Source organism: Thermobia domestica, chromosome 12, assembly GCF_964235325.1.
Source record: "Thermobia domestica chromosome 12, izTheDome1.hap1.1, whole genome shotgun sequence".
NCBI classification, from domain to species: Eukaryota; Metazoa; Arthropoda; class Insecta; order Zygentoma; family Lepismatidae; genus Thermobia; species Thermobia domestica.
The window spans coordinates 203,095,302-203,120,806 of NC_137465.1; the positions used below are offsets into that span (position 1 = coordinate 203,095,302).

Below are 25,505 nucleotides of genomic sequence, written 5' to 3' on the forward strand. Positions count from 1 at the left end.
ACCAACGCTCCATGGCTACTGACGGAAAGCTTACGTAATTCTTCCTATACTGCGCATGCGCACCGAACAGTAGAACGAACCTACATGCATACACAATGCTTTGAACCACTTGACAAAACAAAACAACAATGAGCACGTTATCCTTCGGGTAACGTTTTCTATGTTCATTTTACATCGTCTAACTATTTCTGCCGCACCCTTTATAATCTTATATATTTTTCGAATGCTTGTGCTTCAATTAACAGCTATAATATTAATGTAATTCAACAGATTTTCATCTAGAAATATAACAAAACCATAGCAGTCTACACCGCTCTTCTACACTTAATTTTCGCAATGGAGTAAAGATGTTGAAATTATTTTTTGTAATATAAATAGTTATTTAATTCAGATCGATTTTTTAAAAAAATTTAAATTTCTATGCAGACTGCCAACTTGGCTTAAGCCCGTCCCGCTGCAGAGATAACATGCCTCGACAAGCAACCCAACTGGGAAAATGAATGTGGAAGGTATTAGGCAGAACCTTTAACTAAGGCACCATCCCGACATTCGCCTGTGACAAGAAAATCCTAGAAAGCTCCAGTCAAGATGATCAGAACATTCCGAGTTCAAAGCCCGCGCTTTTCCAACTGAGCTATGGTTCGATTATATAAAAATCTTTCAGTTTTACGTACGATGATTATACCGTGTAGGCTAAAAGAGACGGTGATGATGAGAAATAAATCAAATGATGGAATGAAGAAACTCACGCACACGGTGTTTATCCACCATAAAGCCTTCCTACTGCGAACTGGGGTCGAACCACATACCAGAGGTGAACGCTCTACCACTAAGCCACCGCGGGTTCCTGTGGTTCGATTATTTTAATAATTGCCACTATTTTACAAGTTACTAGTCCGTGACCAAAAAGATAATCTTAACGAAAGTAAAAGTAAGCCTACTTAAAACCCCTTTAAATTATATGAGAAAAAGGTGACCTATTACGGATGCATAACGAAGTTGTGATTTCTTTCTTGAAAGTTTCAATTACAGATTTCTCATTCTTCCTAAACATAATTAAGTTCTGATACTTCCTTTGACTTTGATTACAGCTAAACTTCATCGAGGAAGAGTTTAATTGTTGTTCATGTTGATAAAACAATAGATTATCTTACACATACTAAAAGCATATTGTGAGTTGTATTTATTATTTTCTTAAATTTCTGATTCCAAATGATTAATTACGGTATTGACTAAGGAGTAAAATTATTACGTTTCTAAAACAAAATGAAATCTTTAACATCCTATGGTTGCCCCGTAGGCTAAAGGAGACGGATAATTAATGAAACCATAATTATGAAAAAAAATTGCTGGAATAAAAAAAAAATGTGGGAGAATCCCGAGAAAACTCTTGGCCGCCACATATTAAAATTGATCTGGAACAATAGCTGGCGAGAGATTGGCCTTTAAAAAAGAAGTGCATAGTCACTTTCATTACCCGGATCATGCGTACACATTTTTCAGTATTGCTATCGGTTCAAGAGGCAATTGGAGTTATTATTTTTCTAGAAATAGTGAACTCCTGTCACGAAAGCGAGAAATCTATGCTTATAAATAAAAATGAAAGTGACTTAAGTTTGTGACTTAGTACCTCTATGATTGTTTAAATTCCTCCCCCCCCCCCCTCAAATTCCATATCATATTTTCTGTACTTATTGAAGGAGTTCATTATACACAATTCCGCAGACAGCGACAGCCAGGCAAGTGATAGCGTACGAAGAGAGATCTATTTGCGTAACTATTTACTATTAGGACTTAGTGTAACGTACAGACGTTTGTCGTCTCATTGTGCTCTTGTTTTTCTACAGCCAACATTAGAAATATCTTAAGCAAGGTTATCATGACGCAGGCTGACATGTTAAGGATTTCATTAAATAATCCTTTTTCTTACAAAGGGCAGTTGAGTAGTCCCCATGATTTTCTTCAGAATGGCTGAAAAATTTGTCGTAATTACGAGGGCTGATCAGAAAGTAAGGTTACAAAGCCTGCAGTGAAACTCGTATATATTATTTCATACAGCCACCAGATAGTATATACATTAGGTTATTTTTCGACATAGTCTCCATATTGGCTGAGGCACTTATCGCATCCTGAATTTGAAGATTTCCTTAATCCTGTCCTTGTGTGTTCAGCCACGTTGTCACGAAGTGTTTCTCCTTTCCGTTCGAAGCGAAACGACTGCCTCCTAGGTGATTCTTCAAGTACGGGAACAGGTAGAAGTCGCTTGGAGGGAGGGTGGTTGATGAGGTCCCAGCGAAACTGCTTCAACAGCATAGTGGTCTTCTGGACACTATGCGGGCGCGCGTTGTCACTTTCGACACAATTCTGATACATGCTGACGAGACATTACAGTCTTTCCATAAACCTTTACCAGCTGACGGTGAATTTCAGCCACGGATACACGTTTCGGTCACAGAAATCGAATAACTGAATGGACTTCTTCGCGAGACCAGTTTTCCAAGTCAGTCGTCATTTGTGTTTACCTACAACTAGCGCCGTAGGTGGTGAGTGGCTAAATCTGCACAGTTGCCAACTTCATCTATTAAAATTACAGTACACTCCTCATTCCTCTATAACTGATGAAACTCCCGAAATATCGGCCTCGTAACCTTAGTTTCTGATCCTCCCTCGTGGCTGGTGGATAAATTATTCATCAGTGACACTAGAAATACATAATAACTCGCTCCCTCGTTAAGAACCCAGAATGTTTTACTGATGAGGTGAGTTTTCTTCTGACATAACCATTTTGCCATGTGCCTTAGAAATGACTACAGTATGGTAGAGCGAGACTGTTTAGTGTGGTGGTCCGCACTTTCTAAATAAAATCATTAAAACTGTCGTTGAGATGATGGACCACTGATGTATTGCCCCGCATTGTTTACAATCTGTTCCCAAGTTCAGGCAGTTTTTGGATAAAAATAATAACGCTGGCTTGGATGTACTATATTTTGCAGCTGCTCATAGTTTTCAAAGGATGTGCCACAGAGTGAATTCGATAGAGACTGGAAAACGTGATAATCTGTAGGAGTTACATCTCAGGAACACGCCAGATGAAAAAGAATCTTCCGCTCAAGCTGCTAAATAGCAACGTTGACATGTGTGCCACATGTGGTCTAGCGTTGCCCACATAGATCATATTACCATGTTTATTCGGTCTTTTTTTCTTGAAGTCTGCATAAACACGTTGCAGTTGAGAATACAAGTGTGATGGTTCGATTACGGGATAGGAATTCACTATGGATCCCCTTCATGGCCACCAGTCATTCAATATTGTCTTCTTGGGATGCAAATCCTGCTTCGGACGTGTTGTTCTCTTTGTTTGGGCTGCCTAATGTTCACGTACAGGCACCATTTCACATCATTTGTAAAAATACGTGAAACAAAGGACCGATGTTGGTGACATCATTTACGATAACGGATAAGCAAAGAACCATATATGGCAACACTCTGCTTTTGTTGTTTGCACAATAAATGAGGCACGCACGAACCCTGTTTTTGAACCGTTTCCATACATTGAAGGTGTCGCAGAATAGTTGCCTCTCCACCTCCCATCTCCGTGGTCAGTTCTCGGGGATTTGAACGTGAATCACGGTGGATCAAGTTCAAATAATCCTCATTGAAGTGCAAGGGGCGACCAGAATCGCTTACGTCAAAATTTCTATTTCAGAACCTGTCAAACCCTTTCCGGCTGATCCTTTCAGCAACACCCTCATTTCCATACACCCCACAAACTTCTCTGGATGCCTCTGCTGCACTAGAACCTTTATGGAACTTGTACAAAACATTATGTTGGAGATGACCCTTCTTTTCAACTTGACTCTCCATCATCATCTATAAAGGTAACCAAGAAAGTTCTGTCACTTTTTCACCCACCACCTTCGAACATCGATATGTCACCTACGAAGTACCTCGAAGATCAAAAATAGTCTCCATCAGCATCGACAACCTACTGTCAATGTCCTGGACGGCCATGGATTCGATCACGGTAGAACCTGGTAGGCCGTGAGCGAAGAAGGTATCAAGTGCATTTTGAACCTCTACTATTGATTTGAACCGGCGTCGTCCAAGGAATGGAACAGGTGATAATCGGACGGTGCAATGTCCGGGGAGTATGGCGGATGCCATAGTGTTTCCCATCCAAAGCGTAGAATGGTGACCAGTGTCATCCTAGCCACGTGGGGCTTAAGCGTTGTCCTGTAACAGGAGAACCCCTTTCCGATTCAGAAGTGCTGGCTCCAGAGTTTTGAGTTTTTCTTGAACACGGCTCAACTGCTAACAGTACACACTTGCATTGATGTTCTGACCAGCTGATAGCAGTTCCCGATGCACGATGCCGCGAGAACTCCACCAAATACACAGGAGGACCTTCTGGTGCAGTGCTGATTTCGGCTGTTTTGGAACCGGTTTATGGGATGCTAACCAATGATAACGGAAACTTCGTACAGGACCTACTTCTCATTACATGTCAACACCCTGTCCAGAAATGGCTCCTTCCTCAGACGAGACAGCAAAGAAACACAGGTATCTGCTCGCGTTGCCTTCTGGTCCGAAGTCAAATGATGTGGGACCCATCGACCCAACTTGTAGTGCTTCCCAAGTTGATAGAGGTGGTGCCGAATGGTTTCCCCACTCACACTGAATTGTAGTCCCAGTTCCTCACATGTCTGGCCACTGTTAGCCTCAATTGCTACCTGAAGATCTTCATTTTGTACATATGTTGGTCTTCCGGCACGTGATGCGTCTTCGTGTGTTGTATCACTGTGCTTAAACTTGTTAAACCACCACTGCACTGTCCCCGTAGCCACATCCTCACCAAAGGCCTGGCATATCTTCCGCTCGGCTGCAGCGGCGTTTGACCCCAGTTTGAACTCGTACAGCATACACGCCCTTATGACGCTTTGTGGAGGTTCCATATTCACTCTGTCCTTACGCAAATTCACGGTGTAACTGAACTGCTACAACCAGGTAGTATGTTGGATATACCCACATCAACAACTGACTTCGCCTTATCTCCATTCGCATTGAACATAGACCTCCACAAAAAGCGACAGAACTTTCTTGGTTATCTTTATAAAACCTTTGGTTGGCTTTACTGATTGGTGACCACCTTTCTCTATTTTGTGTCATATCCACTGAAACACCACATTGCGCCATATCTTACTTCACATAATCAATACATTTCTTTGGACAGCTTCGCGTCGTTCATTTTCCATTCAGTTCTATAGAATCCACTCGGTGAGTTATATACACCAAAGAAGACTATCTTACATGGCCAACCATCGAAGTCTAATTCTTGAAGTTTGTCCACTATTGGCCTTACTGTTCCTCGGATCACTTCATTCCTAATTTTGTCTTGCGTCGCTCTTCACAACCACTGCAACAGCTTCACCTCCATTTCTCTCTCTTCTTCGTGATACAACTTTCTGCTCCGTATGATACGACAGGTCTCATTACTGCTTTTTCAACTTCTCTTGTAAGTCGTATTGGTATCCTACGGTCACATAAAACTCCTGCCACTTCTCTCCTCCAATTTGTCCAACCTATGCTAATTCTGTCCTTTACATCTTCCTCTGTTCCTGCATTTTCCTGTAATCATTTCTTCCTCCTTATCACTTCTTTATCAAGTCGTAATCTTGTATTTCCGATTTTATTTTTGCTGAATGGGCAATACAGATATTCTGTCTTGGTATTACTAACTAGAAGTCCTTTGCTCTCCAATGCTCCTCTCCAGGTGTCTTAATTTCTCTTGCAGTGCTGCTTTGGGTCTCATTCACCAGAACATGTCGTCTGTAAATACCATATTCCAAAGTGCTAACCTTTATAAACTCTTCCGTCACAAATGTACAAAGATATGTACTAGGGCTAGATTTCTGATTAAGTCCTACTTTAAATATCTTGAATTGAACAGATGTATATATTCAGAATATACTTCTTCAGGGCTCACCATATTAGATCCCATGGCACTCTATCGTGCGTTTCCTCTATATGGAGATCCTTCTGGTATTCTCTGTACTTTTCCATTGCATCCTAAGTGCAAATATTGCATCCATTGTCGACCACTTTGGCATAAAATTAAGTTGGTTTTCTGTTATTTCGGTCTCTTCTCTTAATCTTACTTTTATCGCTCTCTTCCAGAGCTACATTGCATGGCAGAAAGTTGAAACGTCTCTGCACATCTCCTTAGTTTTTAAACACCAGTACAATGTAGCTGCTTCTCCATTCTTCGGGCATTTTTGCACAAGGTTCCTACTGATCGGGAGAAATCATTTTCCCTGACTTCTCTCTGACCTTCCCTGACCTTTGGCAAGAAATTCCCTGACTTTCATGACAGGTGTCGGATGACGTTACGAATAAATAACAGTGAATATTTGTATATGAGAACATTTATTCTATAGAGACAAATAATAATCAATTGCTCATACGTACATTCCACTTACCACCCATAAAAATCTGAGCAACGTTCCATACTGTGATCATTAATGGTTGGCTAAGCTGAAATTGGTGTACAATTAATGTTAGAAAAAATACATTTTATAAAATTTCACTGACTTTCCCTGATTTCCAGTCTTTCTTTCTGAGTTTCCCTGACTTCTCTGACCGTTCCAGTTTCCAAAACTATTAAAAAGTCGAGTTAACAACTGAACTCCTCCCTTACTTAAATATTTCCATGCTTCGATAGGGATATTATCCAGTCCTGGGATTTTAGCACTTTTCATCTTTTTCATTACATTTTCAAACTCTACCATAGTCACAGGCCAAATAAATCCCTGATTCATGGATAGATTTTCATAAGCTTCTCTCGGGTTTTCTTCAGGCCCGTATCCAGGGGGGGCGAGTCTCTAAATTTTACTGCCCCTCTAAAATTTTCACGGTAGGCTTGCAAATGCACTATAATATGGTGAACTATGATTTGGTTGGATCCCCCCCCCCCCGTACATTTTTGAGCTGGCTACCGGCCTGGTTTTTTTCAATGAAAAGTTTCTGGAAATACTCCCTCCACCATTTGTTTATCTTCTCACTTGTCAAAATTTCGTTATTTTCAACCCTAATGCAGCGCTTGTGCGAAATCTGTCTTTTATGCTTCACCCTTATCTTCGAAAATTTGTAAATACTCTTTTTGCCTTGTTTTGATTCTAATTTGTTGTACAACTCATTAAGTCTTGTCTTTTGTCACACTGACTGCCTTAGCGTTTTCCTTGGGTTCCCTGTAATCCTTCAGGTCTTGATGATTTCCCAAGTTCTGCCACTTTCTGTATCATTCCTTTTTCTCCTTTACAGCTGCTTGGACGTCTGCTTCATTGACTAGGGATGATTCCATATCGGGACCAAGTACCTGGATAAAACCTATATATCGTCTGGAAGCTCTTGCCATGTGAAGTACGAAACAGTTTTCAAATCACGGGCAAACACACAACTTCACCCTACAAGGGGCCAGTTTGTTGGTGTTTGTGACCCTATGTATGACATATTCGACAGAAGTAAAAATGAATGTTACGACCCATAACACGTAAGCATCTGAGCCCATTATGTTCCTTTTTGGTTCGTTGCTAGGACGTGGCTCCGGCAAGGGTTTGGTAATATCACTTTGCACCCAGGCGTACCCATTTGATCAGTGTTGCCAAGTAATTGTGAATATAATTTATCAAATGGTTCCTCTACCACTGGAAGTATATCCATGTAACGTGGAATAAACATCATTCGTCACTAGAGAAAATATATTGTGGACGTATTCCTCTCTCAAGGACCTCCGTTTGTCAGTGTTGCCAACCAATTGTAAAAATGAGAAGGTGTAAAACAGGTTCGTATGATGAGAAATTTATACACCAACCTTGGTAGAAACATCACACGAAACATCACATCATATAGTAAAAAGACGTTGAGTGTGACCATTTCCCAACCATTCTAGGTTGTCACTGTTGCCAACCAAATGTGAACATCACGATGTTGCAAGTGGCGTGCTTGCAATTGAACCAATATATAACAAATGTGACATAAGCAACATTGGACAATGGAAAACCTAGCATGGGTCACAGTCTAATTATGTTTGCCAATGCTGTAGACTTCATGCAATAATCTTGAATGTTCGCATTAGTTGGCAACACTGCTAAACTGGGGTGCTTGGGAGACTGGGACACTCACTATTTTTCCATTACCCAATGCTACTTCTGTCACATTTGTTTTATATTCGTTTCATGGCACGCACGCCATTTGCAACATTGTGATGTTTACACTTGGTTGGCAACACTGACAACCTAGAATGGTTGGGAGATGGTCACACTCAACGTCTTTGTACTATAATAACGTGTGATATTTCTGCCAAGCTTGGTGTGTAAACGTCTTATCGTATGGAACCTGTTTTACACCTTCTCATTTTTACAATTGGTTGGCAACACTGACAAACTGGGGTCCTTGAATGAGGAATACGTCCACAGTATATTTTCTCTAGTGACGAATGATGTTTATGCCACTTCACATGGATATACGTTCAGTGGTAGAGAAAACATTTGCCACATTATATTTAAAATTCGTTGGCAACACTGACCAAATGGGTACGTCTGGGTGCAGGGCGATATTACCAAACTCTTGCCAGAGTCACGTTCTAGCAATGAGTTAAAAAGAATCATGATGGACTCAGGCACTTACAAGTGATGCATCGTAACATTCATTTTTACTTCTGTCGAAAATGCAATACATAGGGTCGCAAACACCAACAAACTGGCTTCTTATAGGGTCAGGTTGTGGGTTTGCCCGTGATTTGAAAACAGTTTCGTACTTCTCATGGCAAGAGCTTTTAGACGATATATAGGTTTTATCCAGGTACTTGGTCCCGGTATGGAATCATCCTTAGTGAGTGCTATTGATACTCTGACCCTTTCCACTTGCACCTCTACTTCCTTCATTTGCAGTATTTGCGATATGGTAAATTTCTTTCGAATATTTTCAGCATTTGTCTTACCACTTCGTTCATACAGGAACCTTTTGTCAGGGAACACCTTAGTCTAGTGGTTATAGCGTTGGACTCATATCTGCGTGGTCCTGGGTTCGATTCCTGCGGCCGGTGCTTTCCAATTTTCGGCGTCCACCCAATGTCGTGAGGCAAACTGGGGAGTCACGTGAAAAAACGCAACGGCCACTAGGCCTAAAAAGCTCCTGATGCGCCTGTTAGGCACAGGGCGTCGCAGCGCCCTGATCACGTGCTAGCAGATGGCGCTGGAGTAGGATTAGGCTCACAAATGGGCCGTTACACCACGTGGTTAGTGGTGGTTGGAACCTTTTGTCGCTTCCTTCCTACTTTTTCCTTGATTCAGATATCAGCTACAACGAGGCGGTTGAGTGGAAGGCCGAAGGTGGTTGAGGTTCGAATTCTTACCAGTCGAGCGATCAGATTAAAAAAAATAAATAAATAAATCCCAATCTCCAGTCCAATTCGAATACTCCAGACATATTAACATTTTTTGGGGATTTAAAAGGTAATTGGTATGGGTGATACTAGAAATAAAAGACAACAGAAGTATATTTATAACAATATATAGCTTTACCCTTTGTGTGCATTTACACAGAACGAAACAGGACTTAGAAGAAGTTATATCACAGCGGAAGAGTAGAACTGTTCGGTGGTTCCTCTGCTATTACGAAGAATAAATTAAGTTATTAATTCAGTTAGCAGGCTGCGTATAATATCATTTCCTGTGGAATGCCAAAACAAAGGTTTGAAATACAACTGATATAACCGCTTCTGTTCTCCGTGCGAAATAAATTATTGTTAAAATAAATAAGCGTAGAGTTGGAGTGAATTCTACAGGAAACTCTGAACCATCGAAGTAACGAAGAATTTGGCCCCAGTGGCCATCCCCTAGCACCAGTGTTCGTTCAACTCTCTTCTAACCCAAAAGCTTCAAATGAACGTCTTTTAGAGATGACGGATCCAAAAGGACTGGGATAACAGAAGTTTCAGAGCTCTTCTTCGAGATGTCGGGGATGCGGAGTTGACCTATACGCTCTGCGCCACTTTCTTGGAGAGCCTGAAACGGAATGGAAAATATATTATTCGAAAATGATAATCAACTCGTGAAGAAATGAAATAGTTCACACATAGAGCATGTCTCTGAAAGATTAATTAAGAAAACGCACAAAAAATACAATGCTACATAAACTTACATAGATTTACTCGAAGTAGGAACCTTCGTTGTCCATACTTTGTCCAGCTTTATGCAATCCAGTAAGTTATGGAATGACTTCTGGAAGTCTTAGGATGTAATTGTATTTAAGGTGGCCACTGCTTTCACAATAGTGCAAATAGTGCGACCCTTCGGTGGTGCTTTTAATTTGGGGAAAAAGAATAACCACAGAAGTAGAGGTTTGGTGAGTATGCGAGGTGTAGTAAGCAAAACACTTTTAGAGGGGTCAAAAACTCATGAACAATGATTGTATTACGTGCTGGGGCACTGTCGTGCAACAACTTCCAGTTGACGTCACTTCCGTCTTACAAGTATGATTTTTCGCAGCAGACCTTTTGAAACCTTCACATACAAATTCCCAGTGACAATTTGACCCCTGGATACTAGGAAAGTCACTGTGAACAATTCCTGCTATGATCAAAATACAACCAATCACGTGTGTCTTCATTTTTTTAGAATTTTGATTGGTGCTTTTTTGGAAAGAATCAGGACCTTCCACTCAGCTTGGATTCAGGATGGTACTGAAAAACCCATGTTTCGTCCTCTGCATTGATGTTTTGGAAAAAGTGTGACTCCTTTCTAGCAGCGGCCATCAATTCCTGGAAATGGTGCACTCTTTCCAGCACCAGTTCCTTCGTAAAACGAGTCACAATACCAGTTTATACTTAGCCGCGTCATGCTACCCGGCCGAGCTGGAAATTTCTGCATGATTCCAAGGTCATACGTACGATTCAATACTAAGAAAAACTTTCCAACCAAAATTAATTTCGATAGAAAAAAAATCGATCTCGTTTCCTATTCCCCGCAATGTGTATATCTAAAGTATGTTTTAGAAAGCACTAGTTTTGTTATACTAGTATAGAAGTTTTTTTTTTTTTTTCTTTCGTTCTTCAATTATAATAAAAGTAACAAACGAGTAAACAGCAGTAACATTTATCAGTGACTTCTACCATTATTGTAGTATTCCTGCTGCCTAATGCTTTACAACTTCTAAGAAGTAATTCTGTAACTAGACCTGTTCTCTAAAAATTATTCGTTTTGCTGCGTGTGTTATTTGAACTGTCAATTCATTTACTTCGGTTGCTGATTTTTATTTATTTATTTATTTATTTTTTCAACAATAAACTGCGAAAGTACAGCACTTCAGAGCTTATATCCATAGATGTTTGCCTTGGAAGTTTTTTAGTAATAAAAATAATTGTAGCATCCTTAGTACAAGTTTAAGTTTGACCGCGTATTTAATGTTCTATATACCAACATTGGTAAGTTAGAACATGTGCAATGAAATATGTAAGGAACATTCCATGTCAAATCAACAAGTCATCAGACTTGACCATCTCAGATTTTTGTAAAAATTGGTGTACAGCTTTATTACAGTGGGAGATGAAAAAATCCCAAATATTACCTCTCCCCCCTGAAAGTGTCTCCATACAGTGTGTTCAAAAATGTCAAAAAATTGTATTTTTTCAGTTACAGTGATTTATTAAAAATTGTCATAAAATGGTTAATATGTGCACTAGAGACGTGAAACAAACACCATTGGAAAGCTTAAAGATTGCTCTACAAGTTGTACTATATTGAAAAACCTGTAAAATAAAAAATAACACTTCAAAAATTCAAATTAAGATTTGAATTTTGAATTTGGCATAGAAATGTCCTTCTGAATTTGTTCAAAATTGTTCAGATTGTAGTCTCATATCTGTACTAAAACACCACAAAGTTGTATTTTGGGCACTCAATGGGGTCCGATTCAAAATTCAACATAAACCACGCATTGCACGATACTGACCATGTGAATATCTGGGTTCAGATCGATAACCATTTGCCTGGAGTTATTTACCTGCAGCATCAAAGGAATTTATATTCAATTTCATTTGTTTCTTGATGCATTCATTTGAATTTACACAATTATCCACCTTTCGAGTTATTTAGAGAGGTATTACGTTTCCGAACAGTACTTAATACAAGTCATTATTCTTGTTAGTCAGTATGGATGTTTCTAAATTTATATTGGCTACATTGATACATGTTATTTTCATTCCTTTGTTTCAGGGTTGCTGTCACAGATATGTGGAAGTGGATAATTGAAATAGGAAAAAGAATTTATTGACTAATTGTTTGTGCTGAAAGTGTGTGAAGAGATTGTGAGCAGTGTCAGTGTGTTTCATAACACATTTGATACAAATATTGTGAAAGGGAGGAAAATATATCCCTCCCTTTCACAATATGTTGTGTAATAGCAACCCTGAAACAAAGGAATGAAAATAACATGTACCAATGTAGCCAACATAAATTTAGAAACACCCATACTGACTAACAAGAATAATGGCCTGTATTAAGTATTGTTTGGAAACGTAATACCTCTCTAAATAACTCGAAAGGTGGATAATTGTGTAAATTCAAATGAATACATCAAGAAACAAATGAAATTGAATATAAATACCTTTGATGCTGCAGGTAAATAGCTCCAGGCAAATGGTTATCGATCTGAACCCAGATATTCACATGGTCAGTATCGTACAATGCTTGGTTATGTTGAATTTTGAATCGGATCCCATTGAGTGCCCAAAATACAACTTTGTGGTGTTTTAGTACAGATATGAAACTACAATCTGAACAATTTTGAACAAATTCAGAGGGGCATTTCTATGCGAAATTCAAATCTTAATTTGAATTTTTGAAGTGTTATTTTTTTATTTTACAGGTTTTTTCAATATAGTACAACTTGTACAGCAATCTTTAAGCTTTCCAATGGTGTTCGTTCCACGTCTCTAGTGCACATATTAACCATTTTATGACAATTTTTAATAATCAATGTAACTGAAAAAATGCCGTTTTTTGGCATTTTTGAACACCCTGTATGGGGACACTTTCGGGAGGAGAGAGGTAATATTTGGGATTTTTTCATCTCCCACTGTAATAAAGCTGTGCACCAATTTTTACAAAAATCTAAGATCGTCAGGTCAGATTTTGCCATTTCATTGGTTGATTTCACATGGAATGTCCCGTAACCAACGTTTCCTGCTGAAGTGAATACTCTTCTAGAAGTTTGATCACATGTTCATTTTTAATACATTTTTTCATAATGTCATAACTGAAGGCAACTACGTAATGTAACGGATTAAGCATTTTGAATTTTCAGTTGCATTGACAAAATCGACAGTGGTTCGACGAAACCATCTGCAGGTTTCTACTAATTTTGAAGACGCTTCGAGGTAAGTTTTAGTATTTAACACATGTCCAATAGTATTTTTAAACATAGTTTAAGTTTCGTAAACATCCGAAATAATAACTTTACCGGCTGCTTTCTGCACTGCATACCTCAGCAATGGTTAAAACAACTGCTGTCTATATAGTTCTCCCGCATGCCTCCTAAATAAAGATGCCTGAACTCATGAGGTCGGTGCTCACCAGTACAGAACTCACTAGACCTCATCCTCACGAAGTGCACGTGAGTTTTAAATCATGAAGTGAGAGTGATGTTGAAGTTCAGTACGATTAGCCCGAAGCGGGCCACTTTTATCACTCACAGTATTGCCACTTCTTTATTTACGGCCCATCCTTGCTATTAGACTACAATGTTCAGTGCGCACACTGATTACCTAGAGATCTTATCTACGAGAGATGTGATAACGGTATAATTATTATTAAACATTACAAAATTATATAAAAGGAAAAATGGAAATAAATTGCTCTTACCTTAGTCATCTGCCGAGATGGGAAAAGCGAAAGACTTGACTCAACGTAACCGCCTGGCTTACGAGACACCAACTCCTCAAGAACAGCGTTCTGAAACAAATGAAGAATTATTTTTTACGCAATTACTTATTCTATTTATTTTATGAAGTGTTATGCATTTTGGAAATGAACAAGAATGTACGAAAACAAGCAAATTACAAAGTGTCGAAAACACTAATGGAAAAAAGGTAGCCCAAAAAGGAAATTCACGGACACAATGTTCTACGCCACAAACTCACATAGCCAGGAATCGAACCAAGGGGTCCCTGCCATCAGAGGTGAGAACTCTACCACTGAGGTACTGCGCCTCATAGCCTTTGAACGAATTACATAACTACAATATTTCAATAAAATAAACTGGTAGTACTTCTTGTACCGTATGACACATTTCAACAATACTTAACACAAAATACAATAACAAGAATTTATTTATGTTAAAGAGAGAGAAAACACTGATAATAAGACTAACCTAATATTAGTTTACGATGACTTGAAAATTATTACATATCTGAACCATTATTGTGAAAACCTACATAAACTATGAACCTCGAACTCTACCTAGTATGTTTTGTTGTTGCTTAAATTAATCTATATATTAGGTTTATAAGTTTGTCTCCAAAGAAAAGTTTATATATTTGTCTCCAATCCTTTCGACAATCAGATCTTGAAAACCACAAGTGCTAGAAACGTGCCATTTTTGCTGATCGGTTTCAAATTTTAAGTAGATTGTCCAGTTCTAATTGAAAATTTAAAAACTGTGGTCGTCATTTCTTTATTACATTCTTAGGGGTACATTGAAAGTGTTGAAATTTTAAAAAAGTAAATCATATCATATGAGTTATACATTTCAACACAACATATCTGTATACAGGAGTAGTATATCTCTCAGGCGTGTTCCTTGCCAAATTATAATGAAAAACTAAGAATAACCATTTCTCTAGTCTGCCCAATTAACACCATATATCACTGACATTATAATTAATTGGGTATGTAATGTATTTGCTTATTACACATTTCATACAAGAAAAAAGAAGACACTGATTATACATGAATTAGAAACTCCAACCGGAAGTAGGCTCAAATCTTGCAAATTTTCCCTATATGATACCACTTGCCGACTTTTATCAAGAAGTCCTTCATTTGTGTCTGTAAAGGGACATGTACAGATATTGTGAGGAATAACAAAGAGATTCATGCTCATATGTGAGTGATGCTCTGTGTAGAGAGCGCATGTTCAGCTAGCATAAAAAAATCACCCAGCTACTATACGTTAGAATTTATGTGGACATCTCCACAATTTGAGTGTAAAATTTTTCGTTCGCATACATTTTCCGAAATTCTCTGATTTGTCCGCATTGTTTAAACTTAGGTTTATTGTCAGTTCAATCGGAGACATTTCGTATGTAAAGATATACTTGACTATATGTATTCAAAAAAGGAATGAATAAACAAAAAGTCAGTTCTTCTGAAAAATATGGACAGGCAAATTCAACACGAAGCTGCGTAAATACGGTATTTTTGTTCAATTATTTTTCATACACTTCAATATACTTTTGAGAAGGCTTTAACAGCGGACCTCAAAGTAAAGCATGAAACTTCATTCTTGTGTCAAAAGTTAGTAATTATCTAACGAGTTAGCAGATGGAACTGCGGTAACCCTACTTTAACCAACCTGTAAATCTGCCGCTTCCTTCTGCATCTCCTGAAGCTTTGTCATGGTTTTGACAAGGTGATGCATGGGACTAGCTTTCTCCAGACACGGCACAGTTCCTGCTTTCCGGCCACTGATGTCCACCACAGTGGGGGAAGCACACATCACACGCAGTTCCTGTATAAAGAATTTTATCACTGAATTTATATATCGACTCTTATACATATAATTTATATTTACTTATTTATGCACTACATGGATACAATAAAGTAGACACTGCACGTATAAAGAATTTACGAATATTAAATGGAAATTACCGTATTTGCCATAGACGCACTTTTATCTCGAAATACGCCTAAAATATGGGGGAGGGAGTCTACAAAAAGTTCAAATTTCAGTCAGTCTAAAACTTATGGTTTATATTAATATAAATATGTAAGCATTCTATTGCATTTTGTCCTTTTGGGAAATAGTCGTTTCGATTGAATAGTACGGTGTATCAAAGTTCAGGGTCATTATGAGTAAAAATACGAAAAAATGCAGAGGAAAGTTGTTGGAAATAGGTGCTTCTTAATCTAAAATGGTGGAATTTTTGCAATCGCGCCATCGTTTGGGCTCCACACTGATAATGAAATACCCTATGTTAAATTGAAAAAGTAACGCTGCCAATTCAGCAGGTTGTTTCTTTAAGCCTTCAACATGTCAATAATACGCCAATGTTAGGAAAAGCATTCGATGTGGTCTAGGTTCCCTTACACAACAATGTGCACGTTCCCCGCGTCATTTTTGCATCCTCTTACGTTCTGTTCGAATGGGCCTGCCCTTACACAAGAATGTGCACGTTCCCCGCGTCATGTTTGCACGCCCTTACGTTCTGTTCGAACAGCCTGCCCTTACACAACAGTGTGCACGTTCCCCGTGTCATTCTTGCATACCCTTACGTTCTGTTCGAACAGCCTGCCCTTACACAACAGTGTGCACGTTCCCCGTGTCATTCTTGCATACCCTTACGTTCTGTTCGAACAGCCTGCCCTTACACAACAGTGTGCACGTTCCCCGTGTCATTCTTGCATACCCTTACGTTCTGTTCGAAGAGCCTGCCCTTACACAACAGTGTACATGTTCCCCGTGTCACTCTTGTATACCCTTACGTTCTGTTCGAACACCTTATCCTTCCACAACATTGTGCACGTTCCTCGTGTCATTCTTGCATATCCTTACGTTCTATTCGAACAGCCTGCCCTTATACAAGAAGGTGCACGCTCCCCATGTCATTCATCCACGTTCTTACGTTCTGTTCGAAAAGCCTGCCTTTACACAACAATGTGAACGTTCCCTGTGTTCTTGCATGCCTTTACGTTCTCTTCGAACAGCTTGCTGAGCTGGCATCACTGCTTTTTCATTTAACAGAAGGCGTCTTACCTGTGTGGAGCCCAAAATTCCACTTTTTTAGGTTGAAAACCATTTATTTTCTACAACTTTCTTTCTATTGTTTCGGATCTTGAACTTATAATGGAGCTGGCCTATAACCCCAGACTTTTGATACACAATGTATATATTCTATAAAAATAGTAAGTTGTGTGAAATAATGTAGAAATGTGTACATTTTTCTTTCTTAAAAAATGTATAAAAAACATGAATGTCTTATGTCGCTGCGTTCTATATATCGACAAATACAATATATACATAACACACACTGAACATAAATATTATATAATTACTGCTAAATAGCGAATGTAAATATTCTACTTTTGAAGCTATCCAAGAACATATTAAAAATACTCACTTCTACCTTTAAAATCTTCAAGTACCGCATTATATATATATATAACCTCAGATTGGCTGGTACTGCAAGTTCTTCCATTTTACAGGAGTTTTGTGATTTTTTAATTCGCAAATCTATGTAAGATGAACATGAAAATAAAGTAAAAATGTATAAAATCTTCTGAAGCAAAAAAAGAGTCAAGGGTTTTATATATTGGGGTGAATTTTAAAGAAAAATAATTCTTACATACCTTGAGCAATGCAGTTGTTCTTCTCGTAAGGTCAGCCAAGCTTTCGGATTTCTTCCAATAATCGTCTTCGGCCTCTTCACTATAAACTTTTTTGATTACCTACAAAATAAATAAATGCCTTTACAACATAAATTAAACGTCATTCACAGTGGATGAGTCAAGCACTCCCTCCGCCCCCATTTGTTTGCAATGGGTTCCAAAGATGTGAGCTACATGTGAAACATATAGTGGTTGTTTTGTGTTAACCGACAAATATTGTAATGAAAAAGGGAATTGCATTTTTTGTGTAAATTTCAGAACTAAAGAACTTGAAAGAGCAAACGGGTTATTTACACGAAAACAAAATCAAACACACACACACACACACACACACACATTGGCCTATGGTTTGTTTACCTAGCAGACCTATTGTTTGGAACCAAAAATGTTGAGTCTTTGAAGCCTGCGCTTAGCTGAAAACCATATTCGGAAAGAAATTAAATGTTCACTGAAAGCAGGGAATTCGTGTTATTATTTAGTTCAAAATCTTTTGTTGACGTGAATTCTGTCGACGAATTTGAAGCTTAAAATACAACTCCTGTATATAAAACGACAATCATGCCTGTTGTTCTGTATGGTTCTGAAACACGGTCGCTTACTCTGAAGGAAGAACGTAGACTGAAAGTATTGAGAACAAGATCCTGAGACGAATATTTGGACTCAAGAGGAACGGGAATAGGAAAAGACAGAAACTTCGTAAAGAGGAACTGCATAATTTGTATCCTTTACGAAATATTGTTAGGGTCATCAAGTCTAGGAGGCTCATGCAGACAGGCAGTCATATAGCCAGAATGGAAGAAAGTATGAACGCTTTCAAAGTTTTAACTGGAAGACCAATCGGAAACGACCATTAGGAAGACCTAGGCGCAGATGGGAGGACAATATTAAGATGGATCACTCAGAAATAGGAATACCAAGTAGAAACTGGATTTAGTTAGCTACAGATAGAAAGCAACGGAGAGCTTTTGTGAATGCGGTATTCAACCTCCGGGTTCTATACGCCAGTGAGTGAGTGAGTTAGCACTTAGCTTCAGAGCGAAAGTGACAATCCACTGAAATATTCTATATACGTATTGTATTATATAAATTATTTCATATGCACTACGTACCAATAGGAACAGAACAATGATGAGCTAAAACTGTCACCCTACAAGATGGAGATCTTATTTAATAATTTGATTTTCTTTTATTTTTTTCTTTAAAGTCAGAGAACAAGTATTCTTATGCCTAGAGAATTAAAGAACTAGGTAAAGGTGTTCATTTAAATGTCAGTAACTGTTATATGAACCTTAACTGATAATTAAGTAAGTTTTCACTTCCTCGTTTCGCAGTAGAAATTGTGCCACTGCTGAATAGTAAGCATAATCTGTGTTTATCAACTTTTGAAATAAAGTAATGTCTTAGCAGATCAACATACATTCGCCAATCCCGAACTGTCGAAAATACGAAATATAAAATACCCGAACAACTTATAACACTAGAAGTACTACTTTCTAGAAATTTCATTTTGACAATTTTTCAATTGTTTCAGAGTGAGTGCTCTTCTTGGCTGACTTATTATTTTTCGGTAAGAACTTCAAAATTTATTCTTTTGAAATTTTATTCTCTTCATATGTGACGCTAGTGTTGGTTATACCTAGAAGTACCAAACAGTCATTTTGATTGCTTCCGATATTAGCATGTATTAAGCAACAGTTGATCTTACATGTGGCTCATAGATAGCACTGATTGAATTTCCTTGTATAGTTTTGATAATCGTACAAATATAATGCAAGATTAAAACTAACACCTTCTCGTTATAACACCTTAATATTTTGTTTCAAGCCTTATGTATTACCACTACTAATAGTTAACAATGAATTGAGTTCTGTACTCAGTAGTGTAAAAGTTCCCATCTACGACTATCTCACCTATTTCCATGATACATAAAGTAAAAGATGTGTGCCATGTACTGAATGTTTTCGTTTGAAAATGCTATATTGAGGCATAATGAATGTCACAAAACTTCCGATCAAAACCTCTGCATTTTATGGGTGCTTCACAAATATAACACTCCATTGCACAAGCGAAAAGCAAAAGATAATGTGTATAACTATGGAACATAAATTTATTACGCATTATTAGTGGAAAATACAGATAAGTTTCTTAGTTTGAAGTTGCCACATAAAAACAAGCACTCAACCACAACTGAAATAATTTTAAAATTTTAATTTTTGTCTAAAATTTCATTTTTAGCAAATTGGAATTCCCTGACTCTTAGTAGAATTCTCTGATTTCTTAAATTCCCTGACACTTCACAGTTTTCCAGGTTTGTTGCTACCTTGAGAGTACGAAGACGTGTAGAGTTATTTGGGGATGTCCGTTAGATTTCTATAAACGGCTGAATATAGAGACGTTACAAAACGGAATTTTTCGCCACTTCAACAATATTTATTTTCTTTTGGGCAAACTAAGAATTATTACACGAAATTCAAAGAGTGAAACGATATGTGTTAGGCAGAAATCAAAGCCAGGTCTTCAGCTTATGTGTCGATACTTAACACTAGCATTTTAAAAATTGTTTAAGATTTTCAGAATTGCTTGTACGCAATTGTACAATAATGTATCTAAAATTAATTTAAAAACAAAGAAATAGGAAACGTAAATCTCGGCTAGAAACTTTTAGGTTAGTGTATCCAGCGAAAGGCGTCAGGAATTGAAGATGCCGAAATTATAAACATAAAATTATTAGTACGCACGAGAAAGGTAAAGTGAAGTATTTTGTATACAACAATATTTTACTTTAGGTTAAGTATTATTTTTAAGTACCTAATTAATTATACTATTATTCTCATTCTTTCTCTCTCTCGTGCTACTTTCTAAGCAACATTCGAAATACTGGACTACTACACAAAAGAATTGAAAGCAGTACTTGCGGGAACCCACGTCCTAGTGTTATTCCAGCATTGCGTGTGCCATGTACTTCCCTCTTACATATTTTAATATTAACGGAAGACGAGTTATTCAGAAATATCCAGATTTTAATTACCATTTCGAACAGATGTGTATATCTCCTTTTATAAGGATACAAAACAACAGAAGTCTTACCTCATATGAAAGTAACTGTAAGTGATTTCTTCAATGCTTCGACTGAAAATCGTCATTCTTGATCACAACTCCTAACTGGATACAAAGCTATTACAACAATGTTTCGATTTCCTCAAAAGTATACGACGCAGTTGCGAATGTAATTATTCTTATAGCGACATGACAAAATGTTACATTAAAACCAGAATTAAAGACAATATTATGCGTGATAAAAAGCAACGGATGACAAACATATTGATTTTTTTGTAAACATTCAAGATCAGAAACTTCACAGTCTTTATAAAAATAAATAAATAAATAAATAAAACCGTCGAATCAATTTAAATTCAAAGAAAATAATCCGAAATTAAACTACAGTTTAGGAATTTTAAATAAAACTAGCAGAGTTTGATTTCAGTAAAATCACATAAACGCTCACCCCTATTTTTTTCCTTAGCGGTCAAATTTGTAAAACTCCAACTTATCATTAGCCTAGTACATTGGAAATAATTATACAAAATATCAAGGTTCTGTAGTCACTAAACTAGGTTTTCAAGTAATATAACAGTGTAATGAAAAAAAGATTCCGGCCAGCATCAAGTCTGCGCTTGTGGATGGTTCCAGAGAGGGTCGAAATATTTTTAAAGGGGTGCCCCCTTCTCTTTAGGGGTCGCATCTCGCAAAATACACTTTTGTCTGCAGCCCAAAGTACATGATAAATATTTCCACACGAACTTCTAAGTTCTACACCTGACAGTTTCGAAGATCTAAGGAACGAAAAACAACAAATTATAAATTAGCTTCTCTTTAATGGTTACCTAAACTTGGGAATAGTTATAATAACTATAATTAAGTAGAATGATAAAATCCTAGTTCGACCCACGTGCCACGCTCATAAATTCATTTCTAACCGGGTTTATGTTTTTGTTGTGAAAAGGTGCCATACATATATGTAATATTGAAATTAAGTAGAATGATAAAATCCTAGCTCGACCCAGGTGCCACGCTCATGAATTCATTTCTAACCGGGTCCATCTTTTTGTTGTGAAAAGGTGCCATACATGGTCCACATACATACATGTAACATTGATTGAATATTATTATTATTATTATTATTATTATTATTATTATTATTATTATTATTATTATTATTATTATTAAATTTTGACTAGAGATCCCTCTTGGCTAAGCGGTTAGGGGGAGTGGGAGACCCGGGTTCGATTCCCGGCTGGAGTTTATGTGGTTTGAATCCTACGTTAAGCTGTAGGTTCACATCTCATATAGCCTCGCCGCTGAAAGAGACGCTAAACTGAAAAACAAGAAAGAAGAAATTTTGACCAGAACATTTAGATAAAATATGGATGCCATTACTATACTCTGATCAAAATTAAAAACGAACTCACATTTTAAAACTACGTGGAAATTCTGTGTTGAGAATGGAGGATACGTCAAAGAGTTAAGATCAGCAAGAGAAGGGTCATTCATAAACATTGTGGTGGTGGTTATTAGAGTTTTTCTTGTTTTTGTAGAAAGAAACAACATTACGACATTGCCGCCTTGTAACACATGTTCAGAAGTGTTTTATCAGCCGAAGTGGAGGGAGTATAGCGGAAGCATCAGCGGAATACTCACGGCGTGATAACACGTGCTCATTCAAATATCAATTTGTATATTTTGCTCCGAGTATAATAACTACAATTTACGCAAGAAAAAAGTGCATAATAGCTAGAAACACTGAATACCCGACAGTCAACTTCATCGAACAGTATTCATTTAGATTACAATTTTAACTCTGCTGTCTTAAGCGTTGAGAGAGAAAAAATTGCCTGATGAAGGCTGACGATTTCCAGTCAACATATTGACGATTTGATCTAGCGTTATATGGAGAATACAGAAGAGTGTTTCAAATCCGTACGTGTTTGTTAGAGCTAGTTTCTCACAAACGGACACTATATGATTTTTTTTACCTTAAGTGGTGGTAAATTCTTCAGTTGGTTCTTCATATGAAGCGTCTGCAATCGAAGATTCTCGTTCTTTACGTGACGAAGAGCCAATCGTAAGTCTTGGATCTGCTGCACGAGGAGTGGCGAGTCCTTCACCATCGCAGGTAAACTAGGACCAGTCTGCAACATTCCTGTCGGTGACGTCACTGAAAACAAAAGAAGATAAACGTTATTGAATGATGATGATCGTCTACTAATAAAATATAATTTTAAAATATTTTGTTATTTAAATGATATAATTAACCTTACAGTCCCATGTATTTATTCCAGCGAAAATATGTTCCTAGTACGAGACACGATTAATACATTAAAGTCTATTATTATCTATGGGTTCATAACGAACATTAAATAGCATGTAAATTATGATATGTTGGTTAACAAACTGTAAAAATATCACAGTAACTAAGTAACAGAAACAACCTGTAATTTATTCACTATCAAACCATCACTTTACAGGATGCAAATCATGTAGATTTTATCACTTTAAAATCTTATGCAAGGGTGACCAGAAGTCCCGAATTTACCGGGACACTCTGGTTCTCTAAAAAATATTTTTTGGACATCTGAACGTCTCAGTTTGTAAAAATGAACACTTTGTTCCAAAAATTTCAATATCTCAACATCCAAGGACCAATACAATATTGCTGACATCACCTGCAAACTTGCAGAGTTCGTTTTATTCGCTCATGAGGAAAGCTTTTAGCCTAATGAACATGTACTGGACTGAAGGAAATGTCTTCTTAATGATTAAAATCAGTGATCTAAATGAAAACACATTTTCATCACTCCTGCCCAGAATTTTATAATTACTCAAGCAAAACTAGCTCTTACGGAAAATTAATTCTTCTCAAAATCCATATGTAAAGTGAAAGGTACATTAAATACTCTGCATCTATTTATGTATATTATACTTAATTGGTAACGCAGATAGTATTAAATGCTGTATGTTAATTCATTTGCATGTGGCACTAATTTATTAAATTTCTATATTCTATTCTATTTTCTCTAACATGTACCGGTGAGTGTAACTATTAAAGCAATGTTTGGGGAACATACCAAAATACACACTAAATTGAAACCTAACCACATAATATAAGGTGTTCCCATTCCTCAGTTTGAGAACCTTGTCAAGCTGCCCTATGACTGTGACTATGACTGACCAACGCCCTTGCCCTTAGAAATAATGTGAATTAATAAGGCGATTTAAACTTGATGGTTTCTTTGAATGAAACTATTAATAGTACAGTCCAATTCTTGTAAAAGAACTCCATCCAGATTTAACTTTGGTTTCTTCGTTCTTATATAACAAGATTTAAACCCATTTCTTTGCATACGCAAAGAGATTTTTCTAATTATTTTACCCTCCTCAGTACTATGAGTGAATAATCCTAGATGTTTGGGAAGTCATGAAACCCCAGAATCCTGATCTTTAGAGTCTCTTAAGTGTTCCTTGATCCTGGTGTCAATATTCCTTTTGGTATCAATTTAAGAGTTCTCACATCCACATATAACTTTATACACCCACAGATACACTTTCTTAACAATATTTTTTATAGACTATAAAATGATTCTCTGTTTTAATCAGAAATTTATAACTTTCTTGTAAATCATATTTTTTTAGCAAGTTTATTCAAATTAACAGATAATTTGGCCAAAAAAGGAATAGGAATCTTTTTTATTATTATTTATCGTGATTATTCACAAAATGTCCAAAGCTCGTTTTTTTCTAAAGTATCTCAAAAGTATCCGTTTAATTTCCCTAATTCATAAACATTTTTACTCGATTTTAATGTCTTCTTTCTTTATATGTGAAATACTCAGGGGGAACAACCTTCCTAATTTTCATGTCCTGATTTAATTATTACAACCATACGTTAATAGATTTATTTGTTGTTCAACTTTATACTATTCGGAAGTCAAAATCTTTTTACTCTTTGTGACGTATTTTGCACTGTAGAAGAGTTTAAAATTATCGTTTTCCTATTATTATTATTATTATTATTATTATTATTATTATTATTATTATTATTATTATTATTATTATTATTATTTAACTTTATGACAAACGACTTGATCTTGTTATTATATATCTTCAGAATATCTTTAATTATAATATTTTATTCAAAGAATCAATCTTTTATATGACAAGACGACAAGAAATAACCAGAATCTTTTACATACTGGATATGTAATTTTAAGCAAGGTTGACTCATTCTTTAAACGATAGTTAAATGAAGCTTTAATTTTCATAGTTCTGTAAATGGTATATTATGATATTGACTGTTTCTATTTTAATCTTGTATTATAATCAGTATGAGTCTTGTAATTTGAATATATTAACCTTTTGACAAGGGCTTTAACCTGCTAATATTCATTTTATACTACAAATTTTCTGTTATGTTTTAAATGATTGTATTAACAGTGGTGATAGTTTTAACAGTGATGTATTTTTGCCTATGAGCTGTTCACAGCACTGAAAATAAAGTTATTATTAGTGTTAAAATAACTTACCAGCGCTCTTGGTAGCGAGGCCTTCGATCAAAGCCTTCTTTGAGAATGTCTTGAGTTTCTCCTTAAGCTCTCCTCTCTCCGACTCTAGGGAATCAATGTCTGCCTGCAGATGATCCATCGTCTCTTCAAACTCCTTCTCTTTACGTTTCAACAGCATGTGGGCATCATCCAACTTCCTCTGTTTACAAAAAACAAAACACAACGATTATTACTTCCATTATGGAAATCTCACAAGTAAACAAGGTCAATTATCTTTTATTTATTT

The 25,505-nt window shown here is 36.9% G+C and overlaps 1 protein-coding gene across 2 annotated transcripts in view; it reads right to left on the reverse strand.

Moving 5' to 3' along the window:
- Window positions 1-9,551: 9,551 nt before the first annotated feature.
- DCTN1-p150 (dynactin subunit 1) overlaps window positions 9,552-25,505 on the reverse strand; it is a 115,324-nt gene continuing 99,370 nt past the window's right edge. For both annotated transcript variants that reach the window (XM_081734564.1, XM_081734563.1), the window contains 6 exons: window positions 25,241-25,418; window positions 22,694-22,875; window positions 17,622-17,720; window positions 15,628-15,783; window positions 13,917-14,006; window positions 9,552-10,061 (listed from right to left, as the gene is read on the reverse strand). In XM_081734564.1, coding sequence (XP_081590690.1) covers window positions 9,921-10,061; window positions 13,917-14,006; window positions 15,628-15,783; window positions 17,622-17,720; window positions 22,694-22,875; window positions 25,241-25,418 — 846 coding nt within the window. In that variant the 3' untranslated portion in view covers window positions 9,552-9,920. The remainder of the gene's footprint in view (window positions 10,062-13,916; window positions 14,007-15,627; window positions 15,784-17,621; window positions 17,721-22,693; window positions 22,876-25,240; window positions 25,419-25,505) is intronic.